General features: G+C 41.3%; 5 protein-coding genes across 7 annotated transcripts in view; 2 read left to right on the plus strand and 3 right to left on the minus strand.

Annotated features, from left to right (window-relative positions):
* Window positions 1–298, minus strand: part of LOC129598262 (zinc finger homeobox protein 4-like) — a 37,358-nt gene extending 37,060 nt beyond the window's left edge. The window contains exon 1 of the mRNA XM_055496099.1: window positions 283–298. The gene's annotated coding sequence lies outside the window, so the exon portion shown is untranslated. The remainder of the gene's footprint in view (window positions 1–282) is intronic.
* A 2,800-nt stretch (window positions 299–3,098) lies between these two features.
* LOC129596006 (thiamine-triphosphatase-like) lies at window positions 3,099–4,810 on the plus strand. Its single transcript, XM_055493159.1, has 2 exons — window positions 3,099–3,864; window positions 4,402–4,810. Exons 1-2 carry the CDS (start codon window positions 3,231–3,233, stop codon window positions 4,452–4,454), a joined length of 687 nt encoding a protein of 228 aa, XP_055349134.1. The 5' UTR covers window positions 3,099–3,230; the 3' UTR covers window positions 4,455–4,810.
* Window positions 4,811–5,228: 418 nt separating this feature from the next.
* Window positions 5,229–8,465, minus strand: LOC129595405 (hypoxanthine-guanine phosphoribosyltransferase-like). 2 transcript variants are annotated; one of them, XM_055492409.1, is made up of 9 exons: window positions 8,309–8,465; window positions 7,968–8,078; window positions 7,462–7,502; window positions 7,198–7,304; window positions 6,240–6,597; window positions 6,045–6,145; window positions 5,924–5,979; window positions 5,768–5,844; window positions 5,229–5,692 (listed from the first exon to the last, which is right to left on the minus strand). In XM_055492409.1, the coding sequence occupies exons 2-9, from the start codon at window positions 7,990–7,992 to the stop codon at window positions 5,633–5,635; spliced, it is 825 nt and encodes a 274-aa protein (XP_055348384.1). In that variant the 5' UTR covers window positions 7,993–8,078; window positions 8,309–8,465; the 3' UTR covers window positions 5,229–5,632. The 2 variants fall into 2 exon arrangements, with proteins under 2 accessions (XP_055348384.1, XP_055348392.1); XM_055492417.1 differs by lacking the exons at window positions 7,968–8,078; window positions 8,309–8,465 and adding an exon at window positions 7,667–7,913.
* On the plus strand, window positions 7,708–11,770 carry LOC129595390 (proline-rich protein 36-like). Of its 2 annotated transcripts, none has more exons than XM_055492396.1 (5): window positions 7,708–8,055; window positions 8,574–9,074; window positions 9,137–9,261; window positions 9,670–10,595; window positions 10,697–11,770. In XM_055492396.1, the coding sequence occupies exons 2-5, from the start codon at window positions 8,733–8,735 to the stop codon at window positions 11,488–11,490; spliced, it is 2,187 nt and encodes a 728-aa protein (XP_055348371.1). In that variant the 5' UTR covers window positions 7,708–8,055; window positions 8,574–8,732; the 3' UTR covers window positions 11,491–11,770. The 2 variants fall into 2 exon arrangements, with proteins under 2 accessions (XP_055348371.1, XP_055348364.1); XM_055492389.1 differs by lacking the exon at window positions 7,708–8,055 and adding an exon at window positions 8,176–8,506.
* A 176-nt stretch (window positions 11,771–11,946) lies between these two features.
* On the minus strand, window positions 11,947–14,370 carry LOC129597304 (uncharacterized). Its single transcript, XM_055494789.1, has 4 exons — window positions 13,468–14,370; window positions 12,570–12,848; window positions 12,329–12,481; window positions 11,947–12,113 (listed from the first exon to the last, which is right to left on the minus strand). The coding sequence occupies exons 1-4, from the start codon at window positions 14,171–14,173 to the stop codon at window positions 12,079–12,081; spliced, it is 1,173 nt and encodes a 390-aa protein (XP_055350764.1). The 5' UTR covers window positions 14,174–14,370; the 3' UTR covers window positions 11,947–12,078.
* Between the last annotated feature and the right edge of the window lie 316 nt (window positions 14,371–14,686).

The following is a 14,686-nucleotide window of genomic DNA, read 5'->3' on the forward strand; positions in this document are numbered from 1 at the left end:
CAGTTCATCCAGTCTATCATAATTAAAATAATGATTGCCTTGGCCTTTTTCAAATTTTTAACGGAATAAACGCAACTAATTAACACGCGGTTTAATTCAGTTATGTATCTATTAATAAATTAACGATGACTAAAAATCATTATTTTCGGTAATGTCTAGCAACTTGAAAAAGTTATTCTTAGGCTGTCAATAACAAAGAAGCGACTACATTTCTACCGCTTACATAATAAATCCAATCCGCATTTCTATTGATACTATCCGAAAATACAATTGTAATATCACCTGAGATGGAACAGTCCTAGTAAACAGGGTCTTACTGTCTTTACAGTACTACCCTTCGACCGCCGCTGATTTTTGGTCTTTTTCAACCAGATTTATATAAACATTATACCTTGAACCTACGAAAATTCCACTCGTAATTCAACACGTATTTAGCCAGCTACAGTAAAGTTCTTACTTTTGACAATTTACATGTACATTGTACCGCGGTACAATAATATACTGCAATGTCATAGCGTACGTAATTATAGAGAATAGAGAAAAACAGATACAGTACACTTATTTTATGTACACACTTATTTTATGTATCTGTAATTGCAAACTTGTAGTTTTACCGAAAATTATATAAACCATAGAAGTACTTGTACTGTTATACCAACAAAATTATCTTAAAAAATATTAGCATTTACACATTTTACAGCATTATTAATTTTAGGTAAGTAGCAAGGTTAACAATATGATCCATTCAATTAAACCAAAATCAGATGCCTCCGGCTCGAGATATAGCATTACTAATAAATTAAAAAGACTAAAAGAGAAGCAGACTGATATATAGCGCAAGTACAGCACTACAATTGTTAAATGGCTGATGCAATTTTCAGTTACTTGTACTTAAGTAATTTTAAGAATTTGTTATTATCAATATTAATCGCGTTAACATTTTATAATAACATTTGTTAATAATTATTAACAGTTTATAAGAAATTAAGATATTCAAATAACATCGTAAGTCTCACATCCTGGACTAATAAAACTGAGTTTACCATGCGCCGGCGACTACAGAATACAGAGTACCTACTGGCAAACCATAATTCTTCAAATAATCAACCAAGGCGCCAGTTTGACTAAGTTATCAACACCCGACCTGGGCCGACCACACCTTTTGGTAGTATTAAAAAAATGACAATAAACAATAAAACGCTAGTATGCAAGTACAACTTGTACTTGCATACTAGCGTTTTATTGTAGTATCCGTATTCCGTAGTAGCTAGTAGCTACTAGCTAGTAATACAGTAATACTGCGGCAATATTAAATCACTTACTGTAACAGTTTTTCCAAAATTAAGCAGGCGAAAAAGTGTATTATTAGGCCCTAAACTGTTCGTTAAAATAGTTCCAAAGCCGTTCCAGATTAATACTGGGACATGATATTGATGGTACTGCGGCATCCGGTTTTCAGTGCGCAAGGACTGTGCAGGGCCCTAAAAACGAAAATGGAAATACGGATGGAAACGGAAACTCTCGAATCAAACCATTTCGAGGAATGAGCAGCAGAAGCAACTGCTTTTCGCTAACACTAACGGATTCTTCTTAACCTGCATGATAAACTGCAAAAGTAGTTTCACTTGACGGTAACTATAAATTTTATACCTTTTACAAGATTTTACCCAATGGATTGCGGTTTCGCAATTTTACTGCAGCAGATACTCCGTTCCTGATCAATCTTTTGTTTTGGTGCTTGCGTAACTCCTGAGTTCCGATTTTTGACAGGAAATACAAAAGCTCGCCATCAGCAGTGCGCAGCTGGTGCAGGACAAACTGCCGGCACAGAAATGCGCACTAGTGTCCTGCAACGGAGTACGAAACTGCGTCCAGTCCGATCCGAACTTTAAAAATTTTATCCGAACCCAGTCCGACTCCGAATTCTAAACATCGTACTCCGACCACTCCGATCCGAAAATATTTTTGGCCAATCCGAACCCACTCCGATCCGATCCGAAAAATTTTCGAAAAGAATATTATTTGATTTTATTACACATCCCTACATTAAAAAATTTTTAATGCCATGTTTTCGGTAGCAAAAAGACTTCAGAATTCAGAAGTACAATTTTCTTGGGCATAATAAAGGGTACGCTGGAGGATTTACATATACAAGAATGTTTTAGATAAATTTAGTTTTTTAGCACTACAGTGTCGAAGCATCTGGGGAGGTTAGTTATCTATCCTCACTGTCGGGTGTCGGGAATCTGTATCAGATCTTTTTGTTGTATATGGTTCACCCCACGGATTACCCACATATTAGCCAGGATCAAAAAAAGGGAGAGAAAATTAAAGGAAGGGATGTTTCTACACGGCCGGAACTAAAATAATTGGTAGTTCCATGTATTCTTTAGGACCTTAGAGTAAGTTAGTTGAACGTATATAATATTACTGTTATCTTAATCTCCAGGATTAATCCAATTACAAGTGCTGCAAATAAAAATGGGAAGCCGGTGCCTAGTGAAACTGACTGAGCTGCACTACACATGTGGTCCGTTTAACGTACTGTAGTAGTTATACTAAAATTATTTGATAAGACGATAACAAATAACGACATCATAACAATCGTAAAACACTCTAAATATTCAAAAGTGTCAGGAGAATTAATAAAAGGGAATGAAAGAGAATTAACAACAGTTTACTAAACAAAAGCAGATACTTCGGTGCAAATTAATTAAGCACAAATGAAAGCATCGCGCGAAGCGCGACGTTTTTGTTTTGAAGGCCGGTGAAATTCAATCAAAATTAATTAATAATATTTATTTAATTACGGATTATTCGGAGTCTCGATTGCATCCAAACCCGATCCGATCAGGTGCACAAAAACTCCGAAAACACTCCGACTCCGAATTTTCCAGATTGAAATCCGTCCAATCCGGTCCGAAAATCGGAGTGGGTTCGGAGTGGATCGGATTTCCCAGTCCGTTGCAGGGCTCTAATGCGCACCCGCGGCGGTTGCTCATAACACTTCTGCGAGACATTCCCCCTCTACACTATGAGTCCGTTACGCTACATTCCGCAGTAACCACATGCCACGTCCAATCATTTTCGTTCGCTTTTTACTTTTCAGCCTTTTCTAACCAACCTGCACACGCAGTAAATTTCATATTTGCAATTATTTCGCTTTCAAATTACAAGAACTAAAGTATTTGTGGAAATTGTTTGACTCTGAAAATATATTGGGATTAAGGATGGCTGTGAATGAGCATAGTAGTGAGACTTTCGTGCGGGACGTAGAAGAGGAAGATGATGGCAATGTCTCGGATGATGAGGATACAGTGGAAGTGGAGAGGAAGTTCCTGGTGCCTGTCGATTTTCATGAGCGTCTGAAGCAGCACGGTGGACGCTGTCTCGTAGAGGAGAGCTTTACCGATGAGTATTTTGATCGTGATGATTATGCTTTCACCATGAACGATATGTGGTTGCGCGTGCGCGACGGTAAATGGGAACTGCGTTACGGAGAACCCGATAATCTGGATGTGCCAAGTAAAGGCACGGACCAGTTGCGCCGGACCGTCTACCACGAACAGCATAATCCGGAGGAGATCTTGAAGACTTTGCAGTCAAAGGGCTTGTTGGAAAATAGCGTGGAAAGTGATGATTTGGCTTATGTGATGAACAGTGAACCGTTTAGGAGTTTTGCCACGATAACAGCAGTACACAAGACGTTTGGGGTTCCGTCGGTTCAAGATCTGTTGCCTGCGAAAATATCGGTAGAAGCTGCTGAGCTGGGATATCGTGTAGGAGAAATCGAAGTGTCTGTCGACAACAATGAAAGCATTCCTGAAGCGCTCCAGACGATTCGAAAATTATCGGAACTTCTCGGTAATCTTGGAAATTATGAATTAGGACATAATACTGCAATAAAATCAGGGTCGTGAAATCTGTTATGTTTCTCTTGTTCTAAGCTAAATTGTGCATTGGGAATTGATTTTCTGAATTTACTCACGCGGTGGCTATTTTTTTCGAAATCCTGAAGGTACAGTAACAGCATGAAACCTTTGGTGTTCCATATTGTGTAAAATTGTATGTTGTTTGATTGTAAATGATAAAATCATAGACAAAACTCATTTAGGAATTCTGCTTCCGTTACGTGACAGTTATTTTACTGCTGAAATAAGTTTTTTAATTCATGTAAAATGTGTATATAGGTAGTAGGATATTATTCGATGTCACGGGAAATCAGTAGTAATAGGCTTATTACTTAGTTTTATCTTGTGTATCTGTACGTGCTGTAATTACGTATGTGGTCTGCCTGCTGACTGTGCTCGTACCGCGTACAGGCTTTTTAATACGATAATAGTTTTGGGGTGAAATATTTACAATATTTTTATGTTATACTGTTATGATTGTTCTTCTTAGGATTCGAACCATTAGCCAACATGAAAGAGGAACACATGCAAAATGGAGGATAATGATGCATGTTCAGGACTGTTCCGACTGGATACGATAACAATGAATATCGCAATATGTCCGCGGTGCTTTAAGAATCATCCGGTCTGCTACAAAAAATTAATACTTTCTACATGTTTCCGTTTTGTGTCGCTCAAATCATTTGATGATTAATATGCTATATATTACTATATTTGAATTGTTTTAAGTCTTTTTACTTTGCTTTCGTGATAAACTGTAACCTGTTTATGTTTAAGGCTTTTTAACGAATTTGTGTTCTGTTGTTGGAGCTTCTCTCGCGAGTTTTGTCAGTCAGTGTCCCACACTGTCCGACCGTCTGCAAAAATAAACTTCGGTGCTTAATGCTTTTAATAGAGCACAAACTCAAATATTCCGAGAATGAAGTGTTCTTGGTTTTATCAGTACTCGTACTCCAGCAGAGCTGCATAATTTCGAGCAGGCACAGTTATTCGTCGTGTGAACCCACAGAACATACTTCTCTTGACCTTTTCGTGTTACCGTTATCTTGGTATTAGGCGAATAAATTAAAATAAAAACGTCATTAAAACTGAAAGAGCGACTGGCTAGCAGATTTTACTGACCAAAGGTATGCTTCTGGTGACTTCCACCAGGAAAGTCAGTGTCGTTGCCTGAAACTCGTAGTCAACGAAGTTCTAAGGCGAGCTTCTGACTTCTGAGCCTCATCGTCCAGGTATACAGATGATTTTAGACAATGGACAATTTATGGGGTTTCCAAGAGCCGATACTGCTTTTACTCTGTTTTCCAAAAACAGTCATAATGGAAAACGCTTTAATCATAGGTTTTTGAACCAAAACGGGGCTTAAGCATAAACTGCGAACCCAAAAACGCGTAGCTGTAAAATTGCATTATGCAACCCCAAGTACAACTTGCACAATACTATGCACCGGCACAGTGTGAAGCTCGCAGTGGTACTGTACTATGGTAGACAATCGAGGAACGAAATGACATCAAAGCATTTTTTAACGCAAACGTATTCGTGATGGAGAAAATAACCCTAATAAATATTCTTTCATTAACACAGCACAGCTAATCGACAGTATCCGCAATAATACCACGTCGGCAATGGATCACTGCTCATTTTTGCATTTTTTGGCTTCTTTATCACGTCATAATATGACAGACGGCGCTCAATGAATTGAAGCAGGATGGAATTTCTGGTTACTTTGATGGATTGACGGCATATCTTTGGATACCAGCCTCGTTAATGATGCAAAGATGCTGCGAGCGAAAACAAGTGCTATCGATGACGGTGTAATGCATAAAAATACATATATTTCGCAGCGTTGGGCTTACGTTAAGGTCACGGAATTTTTCATTATAATCCATTCCAAAACCAATCACAAATCGATCGGGTATCTCGAATCCAAAGACTGAAAATAATCAGCAACTTAAAGGATACATCCAATGTCACACTGGCTTATGCAACAAAGACATTCCGTTCTCACGCACAGTCTGGAGGGTAAGGAACGGATTTTCCACCATGTGCTACTCGTTTCCAGAGCATACTGTAAAAGAACAGGAACCAGCTACAAGTGCACCAGTATACAGAGGGCAAAACACAATACCTTACCTTGCAACTCGCAAGCTTTTGGGATTATGCTGCTTTAAATTCTGGATCAATGCCTGCATCGTTCGACCGCTGTCGATTATGTCCTCCACAATCAATACATTCTATGATCATACACAAGTACAATGATAAACTCCACTATTTCCGCGTTATCGCGAAACCGTTATGGCTTTCGCCAAGCGAGCCAAATTAACGTACCTTTTGACTGAAGGCTTCTTCGGGACAAAGCACGCCCTGAACTTGAACATCACTACCGGTTACACTTTGCGTATTGACGTAGCTCTTAACGCGGATAAATTCGCAGAACAGCGGCAGGGAACGGCGAGTCTGTCCGTCGGGATGACTGTTTTTACTGCCATTTGTCTTTGGTTCACCGTTAATCTGAAGGGACTGTGGGAAGTCAGATGTCCCGCACGATTCCACATTCAGATGTTCAATTTCCAGTTGAAGTGCAGAGAAAAATTTAAACGCTGACTTCAAAACACACACTAAAACCAAAGGTTCCGCTGCCGATGATGCATAGACATTGAAAATTTCTCTGGCAAGCCCTTTAATTCTGCAAAACACGATGTACTATTTAAGAAATATTAAAACTAGTAGCCATATTAATATTAACGCTATTAAAAATAGCAAAAATCAATTGCCTGCTATTTAGTATACGATATTAACAACAGGCTTAAATTTTGTTAGGGTGCGTCACAATAATACAACAAAAGCGAATGAAAACAACAATGGTTTAGAACCTGATAAATAAAAACCTCACCACTCGGGTGGGAATAACCAACAATTAAAAATAAAACGCAGAATTACTGAGAAACACTAGCCACGATTTCCGGGTACGATGTTAGCTATACTTCTATTGCTCACTTCTGTATAAAGCATGGAATTATGATCCAGCCCGAAGACACCGTTTCGCACTAATTACCGAAATCCGCTGATTACTACAGTATGTCAGATGCATAATGCATAGTAAAAAACGCAAGTGTACTACAATGTACTCGTACTACCAAGTATTACCGAGATTCGCTATCACTAAACTTATTAATACAAACTTAAATACAAAACCCTTAAAATGCCATGTAATGAACGTGAATAACGTGCTAATACTCTACTATTAGTCTATTATACAGAATTCTGATATTTCATGGCGACCCACCTATCACGAATGAGACCTTCAGGTATTATTACTGAATCCACATCTTTGGCATAGAAGGACGGAATGCAGAACGAACTAGGAGGATAGGACAAAAAACTATCCGGAATCTGTCCAAAAAGACAAATTGCTTCTTATCACATAATTGTTGACGCTAGTAATTATTATGTCAGGTGCACAGAAAAAACAATAAGTGTGTTACAAAGGTGTACTCGGGCATCTGCCTGATGCATATTGCATACCGCCATAATTAACTTGTTAACTTACAATCACAGCGTGGCTAATGGCCTCCATCTTCCGGTCAGCGTCTAAAGCAAAAACTGGCAGTTATTACATTTCCGCCGCGCAGTTTATATCTACAATACACTGGCCGAGATACTGAGCGCTTTATCGTTTAGTATGACAATTTTATCAACAAAAATCAATAGAGTGCCATTAAGGCTCGACGGCACGAGGTCCAAGTGTGACTTACACTGAGAAGATAAAAACGGATTTAAATAGGCCGGCGTGGAGTGTTACCCAATACCGATTTACGGTTCACCGTATATCAAAAAATTCACAGTTGCTACAGTACAACTTCTCTGTTAATTGGAAAGATAAAGATTGCTCAGTTAAAAGCTTTCTCCGAATTACGAATTTACGACAGAAAAGAAGAGCTGCAAGATCCCCTGCTGTGACAATCAGTGAAATGACGATACGAATAATTCTATCGAAATGCTGAGCAATAGTAACACGGACTACGGAGGCTTATTTATTCTAGAGCGTTTCCTCACCTTGAAGACGCCGCACAGCTGGCATCCACCAACTACACAAAATCCGATATCGATCAGCAAATAAAAATCGATTGGGTATTCGGGAGAGGTACTGGATAATGCCTGGTCTTGCTACAAAAACATAGGGATACCGTTAACCATACGCCGACAAACGATTAAGTAATGTATGGTAAAATCCAAGTAAATTCTGGAAGTAAAAATACTGTAAAACATAACATGATAATAGCTAACAAGTCATTATTTATTAAATATAATTATTTATTATTCTATAATATTATATAGATATATTAAATTTTGTACTGTATAAAAGCAGCTGTACCAGGGTAGTGAATGCACTTAACTGGTAAGGCGCAAATCCAGCTTCAGAACTCGGTAGTCAGCACTCACCGAAAGCGCATGAAAGCATATGCAGTAGATATCTGTCTTGCTCTTGTCGATTACTGTACGTAATGAAAGCTTTTTAGTTGCAAGTAAAATAGTAAATACGATTTTTTGTTCGCTATATTGAAGTTTTGTTAACAACTTCAGTTTTGACAATAGTAAGTCCGCGTTATAGTTATTTCATGGCAACCCAAGTCGTTAAATGTTCAGGTGGATTTGTTGTAGAATTTTGGCCTTTGGATTGTCTGTAGTGGCTGACATATGAGTATCCAGTCATTCCAGTGCACACTCATCCTCCGTGCTGGTGTGTCAGGTTGATTGACAATTTTTTCGTCTGTAACGACTAACGTTCTCCTATACATTCGCTCATTTGCAACATCACTCATGGAAGGTGAGAGCACACCCCAGAGTGTGGAGCCCTCGGAGCCTGCATCCGATACTTCCTTCAGTTCCTTGCCTACCCAGATGTCCCCTGTAGGGGGGGTGCCACTCACAGAGAACGCGCATCCCATTATTAACGCAACTCCGGAGACAGCGCAAGATAGTCTTGATGTCGACGAAGGGGAACTGCTGCAGTTATATAGACGCATCCCACCTCCTGATCTGAGGGCCTTTGCGTTGGCCCGAGCGAAAGAGAGGATGACGTCTGATATTGCGAGGAAGGTGAAAGACGACGGAATATTCGATAGCTTTCGTAGAGCATGGCTGAAAGATTTGGAAACCAAGGTAAGCAAACCAGCTGTCATCGGTCTTGGAAACTTAAGTAAAAGTATCTTTGTTCTTCGTAGCCTCAGTTTCAGAACCTAATTCGTCGGGTGGAGATTCGCTGCTCCGAATTCTTGAAAACTATCAAGTGGTCCACCGACCTGAATAAGACCCAGTTGCGCGACAAACTGCAGCATTTCATTGAAGGGTACGAACAAATAACCGTATTGGCAGAGAAAAAAATTCCAGTTAGCTGGTATTTTCTCTGGTAATGGTAATTGACTAACGTTAGCTGGAACTTTTGCAATAAATTATTATTTTGTTCAGTCCTTGGTAGATTTATTATTCATTATTTCTTTATCTATGATTTCTATACAATATGGACAAATTCTGTTTTGCTTCTGTATGTACTATATACTTTGTCATTATATTTTGTTTTATAAACCCCAAGATGCTCTGACAAAAAGAAAATAAAATAAAACCACGCTAACATTAGCAGTTAACTCCAAAATTGTCTCGTGTACAGCAATGGCAGTAATTTTGCTAAACTTTGGTCATGTTGTGCCCGCAGAAAAAGAGGGCACTTTCCTAATTATTTTTGTATTTATTTGTTTAGGTTAAGCTTCGTAGATACAGGTATTCGAGACCTGTTGCAAGAAATCAACACGGGCGTTTATTCCAACCCGATTCCCATTCAGCGTTTCGAGGACTCTGTTGCCCGTATTGTGGGCGAAAAAGTTAAGCAGTGCATCGAATCTTCTATGCCTGATTTTCCACGCCTGCGGAAAATGCACGGTGACGAGGAATGTTTACCTGCGCCTCCGATGTCTCTTCCATTTTCCTACCGCGATAATCTTTATACACCGAACGGATTGCAACCGGAGGAAGTGCGGAGAAAAGACCTGCGCAATTCGCGCTCGAAATCCCCCGATCTGGTCGACATGGAAATCTCCAGTCCCGAAGGCTCCGCGATGGATCTGGACGATGTTCCCCTGCCGCATTCGATGGATGTTCCCGACACGGGATTCTCCAGTGAGCCGCCATCATTGTCACCGCGTCCCCCGGTATCCACCGCGCAAAGTCGTGACGATCGTGTGGAAGGGGCGCTGGTTTTGTTGATGCTAGCATCGGGGAAAGAATGGGGCTCCTCGCCGCCTAGCAGTACTAACGATGTGCCGAGCGTGGCCACTGACGAGATCTTATCCCCGTCGGATAATGGTGAACCAGCTTCCTCCGTAACACTGGTGGAACATCCGTCGAGTACGGAAAGTGAGCCTTTATCGACCCATTCTGTTGAACATTTACCTCCTGACAATAGCCCCGGCAAAGACCGCTTATCTGATATTATGGTGACCACGGAGCCGGTATCCGCGGAAAGTTCCCCACGACAGGAAGAACCTGAAACGAAAACGGAGAAGGATGTTGTTGTGGATACGAAACCAGCAGCGCCATCCCTGGATGCTTTGTTCGACCCCATTGAAAGTGGTTCGGACGAAGAGAAGCCAGCGAAAAGTGCAAAGGATGTTAAAACCGAACAGAAAGGTGCAGTGCATTAATATCATGATTAAACAGTGTGTACATTATCATTGTTTAAACTTTTTCGGCTATTTGTTGAGCTCAAGTTACTTGTCTGTTATTTGCAGTTGTTCCCGACAAACCGAAAGAAGTAGAGCGCCCTCCAACCGTAATAGCGCAAAAAGTTGTTCCTCCAACTACCTCGTCGAGTTCTCCAAAGCCGGTTCCAGTAGGCCCCAGAGTAAAACCCAAGGCTGTTGTCAGGCCTCCTGAGCAGTTCCAGTCCAGAATAACAAAAATCTCTACAGAAAAACTTCCGATCTCTCAAGCTAAATCTCTAAAGCGGCCCGCTGCCAAAATAAAGGTTCAACCACCTAAGAGAGCGGCTATTGCGGCCAAAAAGGACGTGAAGCCGGAGCCGAAACCAGTTCCTGTTAAAGAGCGTCCAAAATTTGTTCCTGTTATAACTGATTTTACTCTGGAGCCTTCGACATCGAAAGAGGAAGGAGGCCTCCAGCCCGTAGAAAAATCTGACATACCGCATAAATCGGATGTGGAACCGCCGAAGGTGCAAGCACCAGTTGTGAAGGCTGAGAAACGAGATGTCCAGGAAGCGAAAAAAGCTGACGAAACTGAAAGTGAAGCGTCTCAGGAGTCCCAAGTTCCTGCTGGCAGCACGTTCGAAGCCAGGCCGACACGACAGCGGAAAACCAATTCAAAGTACTGTAACGATGCGTTCGTTAGTGTGCCGCCCCTGCCAAAACGGACGCCGTCCACACGGAAGAGCCGCAGTGGAGAAGTCTCGCACACCGTTTTAGAAGCAGGCGTTGATGAATCGGCGCCCTCGCCGGGTGCAAATGCCAATGTAGCAGAAGGCGGAAACGGGGAAGGACGACCGACCAATAAGAAAAGAAAGCGGTGATCGATACTTTAATTTTTTTTGTCAAGCTCCAAGATGATTTCTGTTCTACATTGTCTACAGTAAGCTGTAAGGGCATGAACATTCTTTCTTTTATTCGGATTATTTATTGCGTTATTAATCGTTTTTAAAGCGCTATATGTTGTGACGTTACTAATTGTGCTTCTGCTGTTTGGTTTGCTTTTTATACGTAAAGGAATATTTATATTTCGTCTACCTCTGCTGGCATTGCAGATTGGTGTACAGTAGGTAACCATGCTGAGCTAATTAAATTGCTCCTTCAGACTGATTGATTCGTCTGCAGAGTGGTTACAGTAAGGTTTCTCGGAGAGAGGATTATGATATGTGCTTCCAGCTCTTTAGTGCAACAAACTTCACGATTTACCTTTTGTTCTTTCCATGATAATATGACGCATTTTACTGGCGCATAGATGGACAAATAAAAACTCAGCCGTTTATTTCTTGCATTTTCGTCCACAGAAAATCAGATTTATTCCGTTTTATGAATATTTCTGTATAAAGTATAAACCAAATTGCACAAAACTTTGATTTTCGACAAAAAACAATTTCTGCCGAAAGGTTCCTTACAGGCTATAAAACAGCCTGTTTAAGGGCATATTTGATACCTAGAAAAGAAAAACAGCAACATGTTAAATCTTAAGAGTATTGATCGATAGTGCACGTTGGGATTAATTACTTCACATATTGTACATGTATCAAATAGTTTTTGGTAGATTCTACCACGCTTTTTGTTACGTATTTTGGCAGCTGCCGAATAAAGGGCAATACATATCAAAACATGTATCGCAGAAATGGCGTAAGTTATAAATACTCGTTTCACCTTTCGGTAGCCTTAGTTCATTAACAACGCGATGGTACTCTTTTATGAGACTTCCTCGTTCTTTTTTGGGCGCGGTATTGATCTGTGCCGCATAGCGTTTCATAATTCTCCCTAATTCCGTGAACTCCAGTGCTTGTAACTGCGGCAAGGACACTAAAAAATTTTGATACTGGAGCCTGATGTTTACGATGACACATATTATACCAGCATAAAATTAACGAGTTAATTATTGTGGGTTTACGTGGAATATTCCTGGCGGTTTCTATAGCCTGCCGATCCGGCTGCTGTATGGAGCGCGGTAAGGCTGTGCGGGGATCCAGTAACTGTGCTCCCAGTGCCTGCGACATGTAGAACACACGGAAAAACGCAATTAATTGCTCTTTGGTCAGTGTCATCAGGAAGTCCGTCATGTACTGCGACAGCAGCGTTATCTGGTCGATTTGCGAGGGTGGTGATCCGCCGCTGACAGACACCGACACTCCGTATGATCCATGGTAGTTGTATATCCCGTAACCAGATCCTGTAAATCATGGAAATGCGCCGTCACCAGGTGGAGAGCTATTTCTGTCAGTACTTCCGCTGATTTCATTAGGATAAGTAAATCGGGCATTCATATAATAATGTTTCCACATAAGCGTAAGAAATCATTAACGTGCAGCCGCACAAAAGCATTATTACGACACTATCAGGTCGTAGTTGCTGCTTCGCGAAATTATATTGGTATTTTTACGTAAAGGTTTCACCAATGAACAGCGACAAACATAGCTAAATGCACACAATAACCGCATTGTAACTAGTATATTTCATTAGTTTTCATTAGTTCATTAGTTTGTCTAATTAACTTCTTTAAAAATACTTCTTTAATACTTCTTTAAAAACTGTTTAAAATTATTCTGCAAACTTTTGAACTGTCATAGGTAACGAGGTTAAATATAGCATGCGTAGGTATATTCACGGGTAAGGTCGTTTCACGCCCAACCGAGGAATTTTAGTCTTATTGTACAATTTTTAAGTCAGTTTATTTTTTAATCTGACCTGTTTTGCTACCACATAATTCATTAATTGGGACATACTAAATTTTAAAACGGCACAAAAGGAATCTGATCGCATCTTACAAACAAACGACATCTTTCGCTTACCTCCATATGAACCCGGATAATAAGGCGGCGTATCCGTGGACGGAGGACAGGTCACGGGTTGCGGGGGTAATCCTGGCGGGGATGGTAGAGGAAATGATGGCGGTGTGGGGAAGAAAACGGATGGCCGGCTGGGCGGCGCCGGCGCCACCGTCACCGCTGGAATGGGATTATAGTACGCACCCGGTCTGTAGGGGTTTGTCGGCGGCGTCGTCAGCGTGCCTGGCACAATATTGATACAAGGGTTGCCCGGGGGCGTCGGAAACTGGGTGATGGGTGTCACAATCGGCGCCGGCGTCACATGGGGTGTGATCGGACCCGGTGGATTAGTCGCAAACGTTGGGAAGGTCGGAAACGTGGGAAAAGTTGGGAAGGTGGGAAATGTGGCAAAGGTCGGGAATGTACCGAACGTTGGAAAGGTCGGGAAGGTGGGGAACGTGGGAAATGTGGTTACCGGGGCATAGGTCGGTGTATTGACGACAATGGGGATGTACGGCGGTGTGGCCGGTGGCGCCGGTGTAGGGTAAAATGTGAAATCAGGGAAGAGGGGCGGCGGCGTAACCGTGGGAATGACCGCGGGTGGCGGGGTCACCGGTGGCGGCGCTGGCGTGGGCCAGTTGTTGCCGATGCCGTAACTGGACACGGTGTGGAGAGCAGCAAAAAAAGCAAGCAATGAAAGATACAGCAGTGCACCAGTGAAACTGCCCATGGTCTGGTTTTGCGCGGCAGCCGTGTAAAGTTTTTCGGTACTATATAATTAGCGAATGACCGGCTGCCTGGGTTAATTAGGTTAGTGGTGTGCGGCGGCATTCGGTCGTGTGCCGTAATTACGTCGCATCGTTTGCATAATGTTAATCAAGCTTTGTTTATATATTTTGTTATTTGATGCAGAATCGAAAGTGGTTGATGGCGTTTGTTCATGGAAATACGCTCTTCCGGTCGGGTGTTACGTAGCCGACATGCTAAACAGACCACTCCAGTTTTCTGCTGCTGCCGGCAATATTAACTGGTGGCCAACAGTCGGTTGGTTTGTGTGGGCACTGCGAACAAATGAACTGCACGGAATTGTGAGGCTTCCTTATACCAAATGTTAATAATTCCTGCAAAACATAATTCCTAAAACATTGTAGTTCATTTTCCAGTAAAAAATTAAACAAAATGTTTTGTATCTAGTATTTCTTTATGACTGCGGACATCAAAGATTGTTGGCAACTTGGCCAAA

This window comes from Paramacrobiotus metropolitanus, unplaced genomic scaffold (assembly GCF_019649055.1).
Source record: "Paramacrobiotus metropolitanus isolate TYO unplaced genomic scaffold, Prichtersi_v1.0 Parri_scaffold0000003, whole genome shotgun sequence".
Lineage (NCBI taxonomy): Eukaryota > Metazoa > Tardigrada > Eutardigrada > Parachela > Macrobiotidae > Paramacrobiotus > Paramacrobiotus metropolitanus.